The sequence below is a fragment of the Pinus tabuliformis genome, chromosome 7, assembly GCF_031772625.1.
Source record: "Pinus tabuliformis cultivar Carrire ecotype Pingquan chromosome 7, CPIR1, whole genome shotgun sequence".
Classification (NCBI taxonomy): Eukaryota; Viridiplantae; Streptophyta; class Pinopsida; order Pinales; family Pinaceae; genus Pinus; species Pinus tabuliformis.
In genome coordinates this window covers 595,734,473-595,753,570 of record NC_142293.1, presented here as the reverse complement: position 1 = coordinate 595,753,570, position 19,098 = coordinate 595,734,473, and the positions used below count along the sequence as shown (strand labels likewise).

The 19,098-nt window shown below is 39.8% G+C and overlaps 1 protein-coding gene across 1 annotated transcript in view; it reads left to right on the top strand.

The window, feature by feature from the left end:
* The window catches only part of LOC149248834 (uncharacterized), a 265,848-nt gene that overhangs the window by 23,491 nt on the left and 223,259 nt on the right, over window positions 1-19,098 (top strand). Inside the window, exon 8 of the mRNA XM_089451173.1 lies at window positions 17,808-17,861. Coding sequence (XP_089307299.1) covers window positions 17,808-17,861 — 54 coding nt within the window. The remainder of the gene's footprint in view (window positions 1-17,807; window positions 17,862-19,098) is intronic.

Genomic DNA, 19,098 nt, shown 5'->3' with positions numbered 1-19,098 from the left:
ACACCTTCATCATTGTCTCTCAATGCAGATACTGCATTTGGATGTTCACAAGGTATGTGTCCTTTTAGGACCATTCTTGTCTTGGATTTACACATCCTCAAGGAATCTCCTCTTCGACTACTCTTACCCAATCCTCCTTTTTTTCTTCATGATATGAAGACAAGAATGATGTGTCTATCTCTCCCTCTCAACTATGGAGGATCTACTCATTCCTTAACATGAAAGGAATATACCCAAGCTCCCTCTTAATTAGGGACTTGTTTCCAACAACAACTATCTGTTCTTCGTGGAGATCATGGTACTCTTAGCTGCTTGTAGGGCTCCTCTTTCTGCAGCATCATGTCATAAACTTCAACTTCTACATCATGGAGCCATCTTCTTCTTTAACTTCTTCGTAGGGCTTCGACCATCTTCTATATGCTAGTCATGTCATCCTTTCTTTTTATCGGAAACTGACCTTCTTTGTCATCATCTAGCTATCCTTCATACTACTACCTCTTCCAAGTCATGTTCCTCTCAGAATCATTCATTCAATTCAAGTTGTAGTTGAATTTCAACAACTTCCTGTCGGTACCCTTTTTATGATGGCCCTTCATCATAACATTTGCTTCTGCAACATAAACATCCTTTTCTATACGAATCCATCTCCAAGTATTCCATTACCTAGGTTCTTCTTCTTCATCATACCTATTAGAGTCTTCATAATGGAGATGTCATAGCCAATCCTTTTTAACATCATATGTTGATTATCCATACTATTTATGTAGCTATAGACACATCTTCGCGAACTCTCCTTTCAATTTCTTCACATACTGCTTTCTTGGGATTTCTATACATAGCTCCTCCTGCGTAGGAACAATTGTTGTTCACCACCTCATATTCTTCATGAGGTCATATGATGTTGATTTTATCATGTCATCATGTAGAAGAGTTCAAAGCATATTGTATTTATGCCTTCATGTATCATTTAGAAGGAAGAGTTCCTTCTTCTTCAATCATGCTCATGAGATAGATCATTCTAACCATTTTATCTGCAACTAAGTGATGACATGACTTTATATACTAATAAAAATTACCAAATATATATGCATACCTCTTCCTTCATGTGATCATCTAGGCTTCCTTCAACAACTTCCTTTTTCCTTGCTTGAAGATGAAAATGCTTCAACTAAATTGTCATGCTGCACTTTTCTGTCACCATACCTTCATCCTTCTAAATTGTGGATCCCACATTAGGTGGAATGTAGACTATCTATGTAACACTTGCTTCTTCTAAGTAGAGGTGAACCTTTCCAACAAAGATTCTAATGGAGGATCTTGATGATCCCTTTTCTGCAAATGCTTCATTCTAATGATGATGAGGTGTGATGATCTCTTATCCTCCTATCTTGCTAGATGACTTGCTTCAACCATGCAAATCATTGTTTTTGCTATCCTTTCATGCTTCTAGTATGATGCCATCTCAATTACTGCTATAATGCATCTTATCATAATTGTAATGCTTCCTACCATGACTATTGTCTTGAAAATAAACTTAATATATGAGAGACCTTTAATAGTATAAGTCTTTTACTTCTTCCTTCTTAGATTTCTTCTCTTCCGATTCTTCTACTTCTTCGGTCACATGGGCTTCACTTCTTTCTTTCCTTTTCTTGTTGCCCTTCTTGAGTTTAGGACAATTCCTTTTGAAGTGACCATATTCATTACATTCATAACACTGAATCTTAGACATGTCAATTTTCTTATGAAATTTCTTTCGAGGCTCGAATTTTCCAAACTTTCCTTTCTTCCTTGTCATAGTTGCAAATGTTTGTGTTTGCTCATTTGATCCAACGTCATTCTTTGCTTTTAATCTGGTTTCTTCTATCTTACACAATGCCCATAGATCTCTGAACGATGTAGCTTCCTTCTTTCCATAGATGCTTGATACAAAGTTGCCCCATTCATCTGGTAGTGCTTTGAGTACACAAGTGGTCATCTCTGGATATGACATTGTTTCTCCTAGCTCTTGTAGTTGATCTCTAATTTGAGATACCTTCATGAGATATGAAGCTACCCCTTCTTCCTTTCATACTTTCATCTTGTATAATTCAGTTCTTAAAGATATTATTTCCTTAACTGTACTTATAGAGTATAGCTCTACCAATTTGTCGAAGATCTCTTTTGATGTCTTCAATTTTGCTACAAAGGGAATGAGAGAATCCTTGATAGATTCAATGAGGATTCTTTGAGCCCTTATTTCTCCTTTCATATATTTTGACAATGCTTGAGATTGTTCTTGAGGAGGCTTTGTGACAAGCCCTTGATATACTCAAAAACATCATTTTTTGTGAGAATCAAATCTATTCTCTTTTCCATGCAAGATAGTTTGATGTCCTAACAAGTTTATTTTTCTCCTTCCAGGAAGTAGTCATTTGATTTGTAGGTTGAGACATGAATACAAAGTACTTGATAAATGAAGATGCCTCCTTGAAGATGATGTCTTCCACTAGAGTGGGAGATTTAGAATGAGGGAGGGATGGCAATACTTCTTTTTCAAGATAAGGAAAGATGTTCTTCTTACTTCTGCTCTTTTCTTCAATATGAGGGAGATTACTTTGATTCCTTTGATGATGATGAAGTGCTCTTCTTGCTTCCTTTGGATGATGATGTGGAATGTGGGAGACTTCCCAAGATGCTTCAATTATGTAAAGTCCTTCCTACTTTTGAGATGGAGGTAGTGCCCTTGAGGTCTTCTATTCTTCTTCCAAGAGTTCTTCCTTCTAGGTGATAAGTTTTTGTTTGTTTGTGATGTGATGACTAGACCCTTCTTGATGCTTTTCCTCTTATATTCGACCCTTATGTATCCTATTTCTATTGAGTGACCTTCATGTTGCCTTTCTTTGTCACCTTAGCTCTGATACCATGTTGAGAAATCTAGGGCAACCAAAGAAGTGGTGATTTCTCTAACTAGATAATTGCTTTGCGATATACTTAATCTTTTCTTGCTTATGCGGTTTACTTCTTCTTGTAATTCTTATTATTGTGTTCTTATCATCAAAATTATTATCTCCATATGAAGATCAAAGTAGACAAGTAGACACAAGATATAGGTTGCTAGCCAGGGCCAAAACCTCTCCTAGAGAGGAAAATCCACCATAAATTCTTCTCTTCTTATAGAATGTTCAATTGACGAATTCCAAGACATTTAGACCCAAGACAAAGACCCCTCCAAGACCAAGTCAACCTTTCTTTCAATGTACTTCAACTTCAACAAAGTCTACTATAGTCAAATTTCTCCAAATCCTCAACTTCGACCCCTGCGACACTTTTTCCTCTCCTTTTCAGTTCTGCAATTTTCGGCCTTCTTGCAGTAGCTGCAACTTTGCACGTGTGGGAGTAATATGGTAAAAGAGGTCTTCTTCTTCCTTTGCTTAGAGTGCTTCTTTTTCCTTAGTATTCTGGCTTCCAAACTTGATCCTTTTGACACCAAACTTCAACTGTTTAAGATGATTGCAATTTTTACCTTGTTGCAACAAAGTGATGCCCTAGTTCTTGACACGTGTGAGAGAGATGGATAGAGAAATTTCAGATTTCGGTTCTTCTTGTTGTTTTCTAGCCTTCTTTTGTTCTTCACCCTTCTTTCTTGCTTAGATCGAACTTGCTTGTATCGTATCTCAAATGAGGTCGGCTTCCAAGGAGGACGAATAGCCCTTTATGAGGCCAACTTCTTCTCTCGTAGGCCAAATTGATGTTTGCTAGGCCAACTTGGTCTTGGAGGGACCTTTGACACAATTTTGACTCAAATAAAGTCTTTTGACTTGTTACAAGATGCCCAATGGGGTCTATTACATATGACAATGACTCTTTTGACTCCCTGATTCTATGACAAAACCCTAGAAGCACACAATGGGTGCTTGACCTACAAATAAATTGATCTTGAGCATGAAACCCATGCTATAAAATAATAATAATTTTTCTTTCTCTTTTTGCATCAAATACATAAAATCAAGAATACATAAGATATTATGAAGACCGAACCTAGTTACAAATTCCAACAGAACAAAAGTCCAAGAAGAGACATACAATTTTGGTTTTGCATATTTCAAGGATTAGAGCCTTTGACATTGTTAGTTGTTCCTTCAGTTAGAGGCTTTGTTGCTGTTGTTGCAACTTTGTTCATTTGAAGGGTTAGTCAATGTAGGACTACGACTCGATTGCTTATTGCCAAATTGGACAATTTCAACCTCGCCAACATTTGAATGAGAAGAGGAGTCATATGACTCTTATCATTCACCACCACAAATATTCCAAGGCTGAGCCTAGTGATATTCTCCAAACAATGGCTAGATCTAAAAGTATCCTTTTGTATTATCCTCAAAGGGAGATGTTGGAAATCTATTGCTGTACCTCATTTGACATTCAAGGTTGATGAATCCCTCTAGGAGGCAAGAAATTTGGTGATAGGCATTTGTCCATTTGCCTTGTGCTAAAAAAAGTAAAGGTGGCAATCCCTCTATGTTGAGTGTTGCGAGCAATGGGATTAGAGGATCTCATGGATTCTCGTGTAGGGGGGCAGTGTCTCATTGATATGTTAATGCTTCTGCTAGTGACACCACTATCCTCAAAAGACAACCAAGAGGTTCAATCTAGATAACAAAATTTAAGGCAAAGAGAAAAAGTCCAAGAAGAGACATGCAATTTTGGTTGTGCACATTTCGAATTTAGAGCCTTTGACATTGTTTGTTGTTCCTTTAGCTAGAGGCTTCGTTACTCTTGTTGTTGTTCATTTGGAGGGTTATTTGAGGCAGGACTGTGACTCACTTGTTTATCGCCAAATTGGACAATCCATTATTTAAGTTGGGTCTACATCTGATGCATTTGATCTTCCAAACTAACCACTTGATGAATCCCATCCTCAACTTGTGAAAGATAGTCTACTAATGATCGAGAGGGAGTAATCCTCTCCTCCAACTCCGATCGTTAGATATCTATGTTATTAGACTTATCAACTTCAGGTTCATTATCAACTTTTCCACTAAGCTTGGCTTTCTTTGTATTCAACTTTAGTTGGCTACCATCTTCAAAATACATTCCACTCTACCACTAAGTGCCTCCATCATACATTGAACATTGCCCTTGAAGTCATTAGGCCTTTATCAACAACCTAGATATCCTTGCTTTGTGTCGGGAAATGAGGATAATCCATGTTGGCAAGTGCGAAACCTTATTTTTACGACAAATTTGTTTTTATTTGGATACTATTAACCATATGAGACGTGTTGGCATTATGAGACAAGTGTTGTCCTTGATGGCAACTCATACAGGTGACAGATCATAGTGCAACAGGCCAGTAGCAAAGATTAATGATCAGCCTCTCAGAATGGAAGAAAATAAGGGGTTCGCAGGTACACCATTCAAAAGGTGTGGACCCGCAGGCACACCATTCACAAAGTGTGGTCATGTTCGCAGGTATACTGTGCAAAAGGTGCGGACCCCCAGTACACGCACTTTCATGCAGAGAAAAGCGCACGCACATGGGAAATCCTATGGTGGTCCATGGTATTTAGCCCGACATGTTTGATCCTATGGTTTTGGTTCGTGGTTTTGCATCTAAAGTATTGATCCAAGGTATTGGGTTCCTAGTATTGAATACCTATGGTTTTGGACCATGGTTTGAGTAAAGGCCTTGTCTATAAAAAGGAAAGGAGATCATTTGGCTGAGCACTGATGTGTTGAATATCTTAAGAAAAGCTAGATCTGAAATATTGTTGATCAGTTGGAGAGAAATTATTGAATCTAAATCAAGGAGAAACATGAGGATTACAAGTCGGATCTACTGATGGGTTGAGATCTCCTCGGCGCATGATCAGATCTGTAGATCTGATAGTCTGGGGTATTCCTGAAGTCTGGAAAATTGTCTATACCCGCAGGAATGCATGTGCAAACAAGGAACAGGTGCGGAGGTCCGCAGGCCCAGAAGCACCACAGGTGCGGAGGTTCGCAGGCCCAGAAGCACCAAAGGTGTGGAGGTTCGCAGGCCCAGAAGCGCCGTAGGTGCGGAGGTGCGCAGGCAAGCAACAAGAGAAGGTGCGGATGCACACAAGTTTTCTATTGGTGAAGTTGCGGATTTTTCATGAAATCTATTTAGCTACTCCTGTTTATTATTGCAATGTTCTGGGATCTGAAGTGATGTTTGGTTACTGGTGTATCCAGTTTGAAAATGTATGAAACGTGGTACCCGGAGGAGAGAAGATTGTAGGCCGGCGCCTACATACTAGTATCTTAGCTAGTACAAGAGCTAAGGGGGTGGTAGCTCCCTTCCAGTAGCAGTTGAAAACTTTGGAGCATTTTAGCAAGTAGCAGCCTGCGTACTAGTAAATGGATCGGCTAGTACAAGAACTATGGGGGTTGTAGCTCCCTTCCAGGAGAGACTGGAGAACAAGCGAGGGTTGTAGCTCTCTGCAGGTAGAAGCCTGCGTACTGGTATAAGACTGCACCAGTACAAAAATATTGTAAAAGGATTTTCTTATTAAGAAGAAGATTGAGATGACTTGCATCAGGTGGTTTTCTCACACATTGGGTTTCCACCTTATATCATGGTGTTCATGTGTGTGGCTTATGTGTGATGATCTGTTCTATTTTATTGCACCTGTTTACTGTTAATATGGTTGATAATGTTCTAATGCACTCATTGAAGATCAATTAACTGAATCATAAGTTTACTGAATATATGTGGGTATTCTTAACTGAAGCAGCATATATGGCTAAGAGTATGGAAATGAAAAAGTTCTATTGACTTGATAACACTGATTCACCCCCCCCCTCTCAGTATTATTTCCAACAACATGAAGTGCCAAGGACTTTCCTGTTATAGCCATTGATGGAGGGACAAAGCATTGCCACCATAAATATTTCATGATGGCTGCTTTATGTGGCTTACCCTTATGAGTGCTTGCTATGCCCTTTTTTATATGTGTAATATTTGCTATTACATCTCCTTATTTAATTGCAAGATGAGCCTTTCACTTGAGGATCATGTTTGTCACATCTCCCTAAGAAAGAGGGGAGGGGGAGCTTACATGTGACACTAGAGTTTGTTAGAATCTTGTCCTATGAGCTTTTAGGTTTCCAATGTAACATATCTGAGTCCTGTGAAAATAAGGGTACCAAGGAGGTGTTTCCTAGTGCATTTATCCTTTTGGCCTCGGAAAACACATTAATGACTTTTTGTCTTGGGACCAATGTTACTTGGGAGCGGGAGCGGGAGTGAAAACGGGAGCGGGAGCGACCATTTTCAGAAGCTCCCGGTTTGGGAGCGAATTTTTTAAAAATATATATATTTTTTATATTTTTTAATTTTTGATACATATATGTCAACAAAAACATGTAGAACGATGAATTAGACATAAAAAACATAAAAAAACATAGATTGATCATTGAACCATATCACATCAATCATCTAGATTCTAGAAATTATAATCGTCATCAACCATGTCCACAAGTTAGTAAAATACATATTACAACTGCACAATTTGTAATTCGATTTCCAGAGACAACAAAAACAAATTCAGACGCTGCATTGTTATTTCTAGGCTCCTGGCCCCATACATTGCCCCTCTGATGCAAGAAATTACTCAGCTCTCCCTTAGCCCCGCTTCGCTCAGACTCCTAGCACCCATTAGGTGTGTTCCCTGTCGGGTTTGCCTCGCTCTGTTGCAGAGCCGAGGCCACCGTATCCCCTAGTCGGTCCATCACGGTGATGTTTATGTCCCTTCGGCTTTCAACCACAACCCAAGGCCTTTCGGCCCAGAGTTCAGTGAGCCTCAAAATTGCAATTCCCCCACCCTGCCTACCCTCTCTAGCTACCCTCCCAACATGCATGGTGAGGAGGATCCCTTGGCGGGAAAGCCAAATGCCAAAAAGTAAGGAAATGGTGGCGCCTCCAAGCCAATTTCCACTGCGGACCCCCGGACTTAGCATTAAACAAAACAAAGCAGGACTCGGACTTACAGAACCCCGCCAACTGATACCTTGCCAACCCAGACCATAAACCTTGAAGACTTCTAGCATTGCAATAGACAACATACCAATGGGACAAACAACATACCAATTCACCCTCGCTATGGCGGTCTGGATGCGAGCCTGGTTTGTCCGCCCACCTTTGTTTCGATGCCCTCCTCTGCGGTAATTTCCTTGCTTACTCCGGTACCACCCTGCATGCAAACCTTCAGAACCTCACTGCCATAATGGAGACGAACGCCCATCCTATCGCCACCCTCCCAACTATAACTCTCACAGCTGCCCGATGTGACCCTGCCAGCCTTGCCACGCATGTGGAAGGTGGTGGGTTGACACTTCGAGGCTCTCACCATTAAATTCCTTTCCATCAATCGCCAAGTATGCACCCCAATCGGGGGTTAATGGTTAATCTTTTATGAATGATATTTCTAACTTAATAATGATGTAGTATTCGTCTACAGGTTACACAAACTCTAATGTAGTATTCATCTGCAAGTAACACAAAATCTATGTTATATTTTTTACAACTATTTTAGCATTTTCAATTTTTTTGAATATATATATATATACATACAAAAGACACAACCATACACATTCTGTTCATTCAACATAGGAAGTTCACCTTTTTATTTTTATTTTTCTCCATGACAAATATCTTTATATTCCATATGAGGAATATACTATTAAATTATGTAATAATGATCAATAATAAATTAGACTTGGGCATTTAACTTTATGTTATATTTTTGCTTTATGTCTTATTGATCAATCCCACATTCACAAAGTGGATTGACTTAGTGTTACGGTAACCTATATAAGAAAGTGTTTGCTCTCTTATTAAGTACACCGAATACAAAGAACTCTTTTGAGTTATTTATTGGCTTTCTTTATGCTCGTGTTTTCTTTATATGGTATTAGAGCGAGGTTATTGACCCACGGAACTGTGAGAGCGTGAAGATTCGGGGGACTGCTGTCGATAGCGAAGGATCGAGGGATCGCCATTGTAGCACAGTGGAGAACCAAAAGCTTTTCGGGTCAATCGAGTGATTTTGAAGTTTTAAAACCAGGCATATGGAATTGTACGAAACAACAGTCAATTCTTGTGCTGTTATTTTTTCCGTACAAATCGCTGCCATTTTCCAACTGTGAAAACTAGCCATCAAACAACTACCGTACAACCGCCAAGCAGCCGTACGCAGATATGGTGTTGTTAGTGGCTGGTCTATTATTTTTCAACGTTTTTGAGGCACTTTTGATCAGTTTGGTGGCAGATTTCCCAAATTTGACTTGCAGAGATGGCTTCATTAAACAATATCATGTTGGAAAACAGCCATAAGTTCTCTGGAAAGAACTACAACATGTGGAAACAACGGATGCTCGCAATCTTTGAGTACCGTTGCTTGGATGAGGTGGTTCTAGGCAAAACTACCCGACCCACAGTTGTGGGTAAACATCAGGACAAGTTTGATGGCTATGACAGAGAGGCCATGATGCTTATCAAACTGTTAGTCATTGGTCAGGAGCACTTGCTCAAGATCAAGGACATTCGAGATCAGTTGCTAGCCATTGGAAGGAGGAAGAGGACATGGTGGTTATCACGCTGAAAAGCTTACCATGAGCTTATGAGCATTTTATTGAAACCCTCAAATTACTACTACGAATGTTGAACTGAAGTTCGAAGAGATTTGCAATAAACTCTTACAGTAGGACAGATGGAAGAAACAATTTGGCAACAACACTGAGATAGAGGGTTCTGAGCAGGCCTTTGCAGCTAATTACAAAGGCAAAGGAAATGGGGCCAAGAAGAAAGGCCAACAAAGTGGGGAGAATGGTCCCCAGGGACAAAAGACCATCACTTGTCATTATTGTGGCAAGACAGGCCATGTGAAGAAATATTGCAGGAAAAGGTTGGCTGACCAAAAATCCAACCAGGGAGGGCCTTAGCCAAAGGCTTATGTTGCAGAGCACATCGAGGAGAAGGAATCAACCTTCTATGCCTTCATAGCCACAACCCAAGCAGACCAGTCCAAATCATCTGCTTGGTATATTGATTCTGGAGCATCCCGACATTTCACCAACAGGCAAGATTGGTACATAGAGTTCGAGGCATGTTCATCCAAGGATTCAGTAATCTTTGGTGGTGGGGCCGAGTATAAGGTTGCTGGTAAAGGACATATTCAACTTTCCTTTGGAGAAAAAACATTACTCTTTCTCAATGTCTACTATGTGCCAGGTATGGAACTCAATCTGCTATCAGTGAGTCAGATTATACGACATTGTCCAAATCTAGATATCAACTTTAGCATTCATAAATGCTATATAGTTGAAAGGAACACCATGATCTTCTTGGTGTAGAAGATCATGGTTTGTTCAGGTTGGTAGACATTGGTCAGGTAAAAGAACATGCATTGGCAGCCAAATCTGCATCAGATATTGGTACACTATGGCATCTGAGGTATGGGCACCTCAATATGACTTATCTCTCTTAGTTGGCTCGAGAGAAACTAGTCGATGGACTTCCAGATATATCACTGAAGATCCAGGGAGTTTGCGAAGCTTGCCAAGTTGGCAAGTAGCATCAATCACCATTTGATGAAGGATAGGCTTCAAGAGCGTAAAGGGTCCTTTAGCTAGTTTATGCGGACGTTTGTGGACCAATGAACACGACATCAGTCACCGGTGCCAGGTATTTTCTGTTGTTTGTTGATGATTTTAGTAGAAAAATGTAGGTGTATTTTCTCAAATTAAAATCTGAAGTGTTTAATGAATTTCAAAAGTTCAAAGCATTAGTAGAAAAAGAGTCAGGTTGTCATATAACCACTCTTAGGTCTGATAATGGTGGAGAATTCTGTTCCAAAGAATTCCAAAACTTTTGTACTAAGCATGGCATAAAGAGACAATACACCACACCCTACACTCCACAAAAGAATGCAGTAGTTGAAAGAAGAAACCGCACCATCACGGAGATGGCCAGATGTATGCTGCAGAACAGGTATGTTCCACACAGGTTTTGGGCTGAAGCAGTATTCACAGTAGTTTACCTACTGAATAGATCTCCAATGATGCCGGTAAAGAAGAAGACACCAGAGGAAGCATGGTCTGGTAGAAAGCCTAAAGTGAGTCATCTGAAAGTCTTTGGATCTACTGCGTATACTTGGATTCCAGCTCAGAAAAGAACCAAGTTAGATCCAAAGAGCAAGAAACTGATGCTTACAGGGTACAGTCACACTCACAAGGCTTGCAGGTTGGTTGATCTAGCCACTCATGAGGCGATCTTCAGCAGAGATGTTGTTGTTGATGAAGATATTGAACCCTTCCAATCTTCTTTTGAGTCTCGAATTACCAAACACAGAGAGGTACCAACAGATTCAGGTATCAGGCTTCAGGCAGCTCCACCTAAAGGGGGGAAGATGAGACTCATAGTTTAGTGATTTCTACTCCTAACAGTCCCATTCGACAGTTAGATGATATTCCTACAGGAAGCCCAAGTTATGGTGGCAATATTGATTTGGATGGGGTAGATCCGAAGACAAGACCAAAATGGTGGCACAACACCATTGGTGATGTTCGGATAGCAGAAATGATCGAGGGACGATCATTTAGAGGAAAGAGCATACACCAACCATCTGTGGTTAACTTTGCTCTTATGGCTAACCTACAAGAAATCTATGAGCCATAGCACTTTGAGGAGGCAAACGAAAGACCGGAATGGGAGAAAGCCATGGCATCTGAACATGAGAGTTTGATGAAAAATCAGACTTGGGATCTCACATCTCTTCCACCAGGGAAGAAACCCATATGCTGCAAATGGGTCTACAAGGTCAAGTACAAAGCAAATGGCACACTTGACAAACACAAAGCACGATTGATTGCAAAAGGATTCTCTCAACGAGAAGGCATCGACTATGAGGAAACCTTTGTTCCCATAACAAAGATGAGCACCATTCGTCTTGTTCTAGCCATGGCAGCACAGTTTGGCTGGAAAGTCCATCAAATGGACGTGAAAAGTTCCTCCCTCAATGGAGATTTGTAGGAAGAAGTCTACATGCAGCAACCATAGGGGTTTCAGGTTTCAGGAAAGGAGCATTTGGTCTGTCGACTGAAGAAGGCTCTATATGGCTTGCAACAGGCACCTCAAGCGTGGTACATTAAGATTGACAGATATTTGGATGAACAGGGGTTCCAGTGGAGTCCTTCAGATTCCAACATGTATGTCAAAAGAGTTGGTAATGATATCATCCTTCTGGTTATATATGTAGATGATATCATTATCACAGGTAGTGAAGAAAAGGCTATAGAACAGATAAAAAATAATATAAGAAAAGATTTTAACATGATTGATCTAGGTCTCTTGCACTATTGTTTAGGTGTAGAAGTTTGACAAACAGGTAGCAACATCTTCATATTACAATCAAAATATGCCAAAGGTTTGTTGGATAGATTCAGAATGACAGATTGCAAAATCTCATCTACACCTATGGTAAAGGGTTGAAACTTTTAGCCTAGACGGACTCTAAGGAAGTTAATGAGTCCATATACAGGCAACTAGTGGGGAGCTTGATATATCTTACAATCACTAGACTTGACTTATGTTTTGCTGTGAGCTACGTTTCCAGGTTCATGACAGCACCAAAAGTAGAACACTGGACCGCAACAAAACGAGTTCTAAGATATGTGAAAGGGACACTTGACTTGAAGCAAAGAATCCAAGTTGAGTGGATATACAGATTCAGATTGGGTAGGTTCTGTTGATGACAAAAAATCGACTTCTGGATATGTCTTCAGCCTTGGCACAGGTGCAATCACATGGACCCGCAAGAAACAACATGTAGTAACCCTTTCCTCAACAAAAGCAGAATATCGAGGAGCAGTGGAAGGAGCAGGCAAGGCAGTTTGGCTCAGGAGGATGCTTTTAGATATGCATATGCAACAAACCAAGCCCACACCCCTCTTCTGTTCCAGAGAATTCCAAAAATTTTGTACTAAGCATGGCATAAAGAGACAATACACCACACCCTACACTCCACAAAAGAATGAAGTAGTTGAAAGAAGAAACCGCACCATCACGGAGATGGCCAGATGTATGCTGCAAAACAGGTATGTTCCACATAGGTTTTGGGCTGAAGCAGTATTCACGGTAGTTTACCTACTGAATATATCTCCACTGATGCTGGTAAAGAAGAAGACACCAGAGAAAGCATGGTCTGGTAAAAGCCTAAAGTGAGTCATCTGAAAGTCTTTGGATCTATTGCGTATACTTGGATTCCAGCTCAGAAAAGAACCAAGTTAGATCCAAAGAGCAAGAAACTGATGCTTATAGGGTACAGTCACACTCACAAGGCTTGCAGGTTGGTTGATCTAGCCACTCATGAGGCGATCTTCAGCAGAGATGTTGTTGTTGATGAAGATATTGAACCCTTCCAATCTTCTTCTGAGTCTCGAATTACCAAACACAGAGAGGTACCAACAGATTCAGGTATCAGGCTTCAGGCAGCTCCACCTAAAGGGGGGAAGATGAGACTCATAGTTTAGTGATTTCTACTCCTAACAGTCCCATTCGACAGTTAGATGATATTCCTACAGGAAGCCCAAGTTATGGTGGCAATATTGATTTGGATGGGGTAGATCCGAAGATAAGACCAAAATGGTGGCACAACACCATTGGTGATGTTCGGATAGCAGAAATGATCGAGGGACGATCATTTAGAGGAAAGAGCATACACCAACCATCTGTGGTTAACTTTGCTCTTATGGCTAACCTACAGGAAATCTATGAGCCATAGCACTTTGAGGAGGCAAAAGGAAGACCTGAATGGGAGAAAGCCATGGCATCTGAACATGAGAGTTTGATGAAAAATCAGACTTGGGATCTCACATCTCTTCCACCAGGGAAGAAACCCATATGCTGCAAATGGGTCTACAAGGTCAAGTACAAAGCAAATGGTACACTTGACAAACACAAAGCACGATTGGTTGCAAAAGGATTCTCTCAACGAGAAGGCATCGACTATGAGGAAACCTTTGCTCCCACAACAAAGATGAGCACCATTCGTCTTGTTCTAGCCATGGCAGCACAGTTTGGCTGGAAAGTCCATCAAATGGACGTGAAAAGTGCCTTCCTCAATGGAGATTTGCAGGAAGAAGTCTACATGCAGCAACCACAGGGGTTTCAGGTTTCAGGAAAGGAGCATTTGGTCTGTCGACTGAAGAAGGCTCTATATGGCTTGAAGCAGGCACCTCAAGCGTGGTACATTAAGATTGACAGATATTTGGATGAACAGGGGTTCCAGCGGAGTCCTTCAGATTCCAACATGTATGTCAAAAGAGTTGGTAATGATATCATCCTTCTGGTTATATATGTAGATGATATCATTATCACAGGTAGTGAAGAAAAGGCTATAGAACAGATAAAAAATAATATAAGAAAAGATTTTGACATGATTGATCTAGGCCTCCTGCACTATTGTTTAGGTGTAGAAGTTTGACAAACAGGTAGCAACATCTTCATATCACAATCAAAATATGCCAAAGGTTTGTTGGATAGATTCAGAATGACAGATTGCAAAATCTCATCTACACCTATGGTAAAGGGTTGAAACTTTTAGCCCAGACAGACTCTAAGGAAGTTAATGAGTCCATATACAGGCAACTTGTGGGGAGCTTGATATATCTTACAATCAGTAGACCTGACTTATGTTTTGCTGTGAGCAACGTTTCCAGTTTCATGACAGCGCCAAAAGTAGAACACTGGACCGCAACAAAACGAGTTCTGAGATATGTGAAAGGGACACTTGACTTTGGCATTCTGTATAACAGAAGCAAAGAATCCAGGTTGAGTGGATATACAGATTCAGATTGGGCAGGTTCTGTTGATGACAGAAAATCCACTTCTGGATATGTCTTCAGCCTTGGCACAGGTGCAGTCACATGGACCAACAAGAAACAACATGTAGTAGCCCTTTCCTCAACAAAAGCAGAATATCGAGGAGCAGTGAAAGGAGCATGCGAGGCAGTTTGGCTCAGGAGGATGCTTTCAGATATGCATATGCAACAAACCAAGCCCACACCCCTCTTCTGCGACAATCAAGGGGTGATGAAACTTGCCAAAAATCCAGTCTTCCACGAGCGATCAAAACATATTGATATACACTGCCATTTCATCAGACAACTTGTAGAAGATGGATCAATTCAACTGCAGTACTGTCCCACAGAAGATCAAACTGCAGACATTCTTACCAAGCCTTTGGGTCCTGAAAAATATGTAAAGTTCCGGGATAAGCTTGGTGTAGTTAGTAAATTGACCATTAAGGGAGGGTATTAAATTATGTAATAATGGTCAATAATAAATTAGACTTAGGCATTTAACTTTATGTTATATTTTTGCTTTATGTCTTATTGATCAATCCCACATTCATAAAGTGGATTGACTCAGTGTTAATGTAACCTATATAAGAAAGTGTTTGCTCTCTTATTAAGTACACCGAATACAAAGAACTCTTTCGAGTTATTTCTTGTTTTTCTCTATGCTCGTGTTTTCTTTATATATACATGTTTTGGTCCTCGAGGGACTGCCCAGACTAAACAACAAGGCACTAAGTCATTACAACCAAGTCATCATGTCACTTGCGGAAATTGAACTTGGGTAGGGAGGATAACAACCTTCCTCCCAACCACTTGAGATGAACCCATATATATATATATCAATGGGGCCTTGGTTGGTTGGTGAAAAGTGGGTGTTATTGATACCCCCATCGGGGCTTGGTTGGTTGGTGAAAAATGGGTGTTATTCATACCCCCATCGGGATTAGTCTCCCTCACAATATGTTTGCCCCTTGTGGGTTGTTTTCATTTGTGCTTGTGCTTATGTTTAGTTGGGACTACGTGTAAGTCGAGAGTGACTTTGGTGGAATAGATACACTCTTACTAGTGGCTTCTTAGTCAAAAGATTCTGATGTTAATGTTGCAAGCTAGCTACATAAATTCTCATACTTCCAAATTGGCGAAGAGAAAACTTAACACATCAAGATAAAGAAAGCCAGTCCATAATTTTTTCTAAGGAAAACCTTGTAGCATCCCTTCCTCTTCACCGAAATATTTGCATGGAGGATATCTCAACCGCCAGTTGCAATGGTGGTTTGTAAGCCTGAGGAACTCAATTGGATTTGAACTTGTGACCTAGGTTTCCATATCAATAACATGCATTGGTGGATGGTTCATTCAATTGAGCTAACCCTTGGGGTTTGTTTAATTTGAAGGACATGGGTTTGGGCTTTGATCCACTTATATGTGCATGGGTCATGAGATCATTTAATATCTAAGTAACATGACATGTCCAAATAGGGACCGTAGAAATTGATACGTGAGGGCACATGTCTAACACATATCTTGTTCATAGGACACGTGCCAAACACATGTCGGACATGTGCCCTCACCGTGTCCCCTTAAAGGAGCCCCGCATCCCATAAAAGCATGTTTTTCCTTTCATTTGAGCTCATTTTACTCAACAAGCTGGAGGTGTGAGACATTTTGGAGTGCAGCGGAGGGTTATTGTGCAGGGATTCCAAATGCTGGGCAAGTGGATTTGTCCACCAATCTTTTAGTTTTTTTCCAACAACAGTCCATTGTCTTCCTCATTTCAAAGAAATCATGGCTCAATCGCCAAGGGCAGCTGAAAAAGATGAAAGGAAAGTGATGAATGCCCCTCTAGTGTTGTCTCCCCTCCAATTTCTTCAGGTTCTGCTAGTGCTCCATCTGTTGGAAGCGGGGACGCAAATGCAACAACAGCTTTAAATGCTAAAGAAAACACTATTTTAGCAAAGACAGCAGGGTCAAGAGCAAAAGTTGTAGGATTGGATGTGTATCATCACCATGTAAAATTGTAAATGTTTTAGTTTCTAAATTTTAAAAACAATTGAATCTTTTTCTGTATTTCATTTTTGTATGTGTAATTCACAAGTTTATATATATATATAACATGTTCTCCATGTCCCGTGTCATCATGTCTTGTGTTAGTTTAGTACAGTGTGTGTTGAGAGTGAGATGCTAGTCTATATATATATATATATATAAAATGTTCTCCATGTCCCGTGTCATTGTGTCTCCTGACTTGGTTTAATACAGCGTGTTGAGAGTGAGATGCTACTCTCTCTCTCTCTCTCTCTCTATATATATATATATATATATATATGCACCCAGTATTTGGGATTTTTTGGGAAGGAGCACTTCTAGTACTCCTTTTCCTTCTTGTTCTGTGCTTTGGTAACACTGGTCAGCCTGGCAAACCATAAATGGTTGATTTGGCTCTAAAGGAAAAAAAAATATAAAAAAGGAAATTAGTATTGGAGAAAAATAGTGAGAAGACCTCCTTGGAAAACACATTGCTGGAGATTGACCTTAATTCAGACCTAGATGTGGAGACAGACTTTGAAAAAGACCAGTGTGAGAGCCAGTAATATCAACTGATAAGATCATACACATTTATCAATAGTACATGTTCATGATACAGACTTGACACAAAGTTGGAGATTGAAGATAAAGCTAGATTTTCAGCTTTTAAAGGAACTAACACAGAATAGAGTAATCAACAAGAATACTTTTTTCTCACACGAGAAGTTTTAAAGATAACCTAGTATTAAGTGTACTAAAATTAGAAAAAAATGTGTATTTTAGTTTTCACTATATTGCATCCCAAGGTTTAGCCATATTTAGAAGTAAATAATTTATTAATGCTTTATGTTTTAGCTTTATTAATTAAATGACTTTGTCATTTCTCATAAAAATACGTCATGTTGCTTTATAATCTGCAGGTCATTTTCTCACTTGGGTTAAGATTTTCAACTCTCATGATAACGACGTCTGATGTGTGAGTTCACTCTTCTGCTGGGTTTGTCAAAAGCATTTCGTGTTCCCTCATTTTGCTTTTTAATAGTTTGTATGTAATGTGTAGCCAATCTCTCAGAGGGTGAAAATGTAGCATTGATTTTTTCAGCATAAATAAGTGATGAGCTTTTATCCATTTAATGTTCGCATGTGTTGTAATTTTTGATTCAAGTTACTGCTGTTCTTCTTTTTATTTGTTTGCTAGAAAGCTGGTCTTTCATTTTATGCAATTCTCCAGCTTATGATTTAAAAGGTCTTTATTATTTGGGTTGGTCTTCATCTGAAAAAAATGTCTAAAACTCATTATATAAATCAGAACATAATAGGAAGGCCATTGAATGAAGAATCACAGAATAGATAGGGAATGACAAAATAGGAAATGACAAACAAGAGGATTAATCACTAATCCATCAACAATCTTAAAAAAATTGCTCCTAAAACCTAGGAAACTTTGTTGTTTTAAGGGTATTACAGAAATCCGCTGGAGAATAGGCATGGAGAAACCTAGTAAACTAACATTCCCTCTTAATGAGGAATGTATTCTCCACCAATCCAAGCTGAGCTCTCATCATCTTGAACTTCCCCTATTCTAGATGCTTCATTAAAATATCGGCCACCAGCGAGTCTGTAGGAATGTAATCCAGGACCATTGGTCTCTTCTCTACCCTGTTGTTAATTTTCCATGAAACTCTGCAACTACTTAGATGAATAACTGAAAACTAGGCAACTGAAAACTGAAACCAAGTTTACTTTCACCAAGATACAGAGTTTCATAACAAATTAGAAACAGCGGAATAAAAACACAGATAAAAATACATGCACAAATTGACACACTTATTTTTCTCAGGAAACCCAACAGGGAAAACCTGCTTGCTTGATGTGGCTATTTTATTGATTGTTCTTGAGCACTTGGATCTATTACAAAGCAATCTGTCTCTTTGAGAAAGCATTCTGCTTTTCTCTCAAATCTCAGCTGATATAGTTGATCTCGGCCTACCTTGATCACTGCTTCATCTCGGCCCTCTAGCTTGCAGCCAATCCTCTGCTGCCTCCTTGACTTGCTCTGCAAAACCTGTTCTTCTTCTGATCTTTGCACTAGAGGCTCCTTAATCCTTGTGCACTAGGTTCCTATTTCCTAGTGCACATGAGCCCCTATTCTCTAGCGCAGATCAACTCCTTTTCTATAGGGAAAATCCCTATTTCCTTGTGCACTTGGCA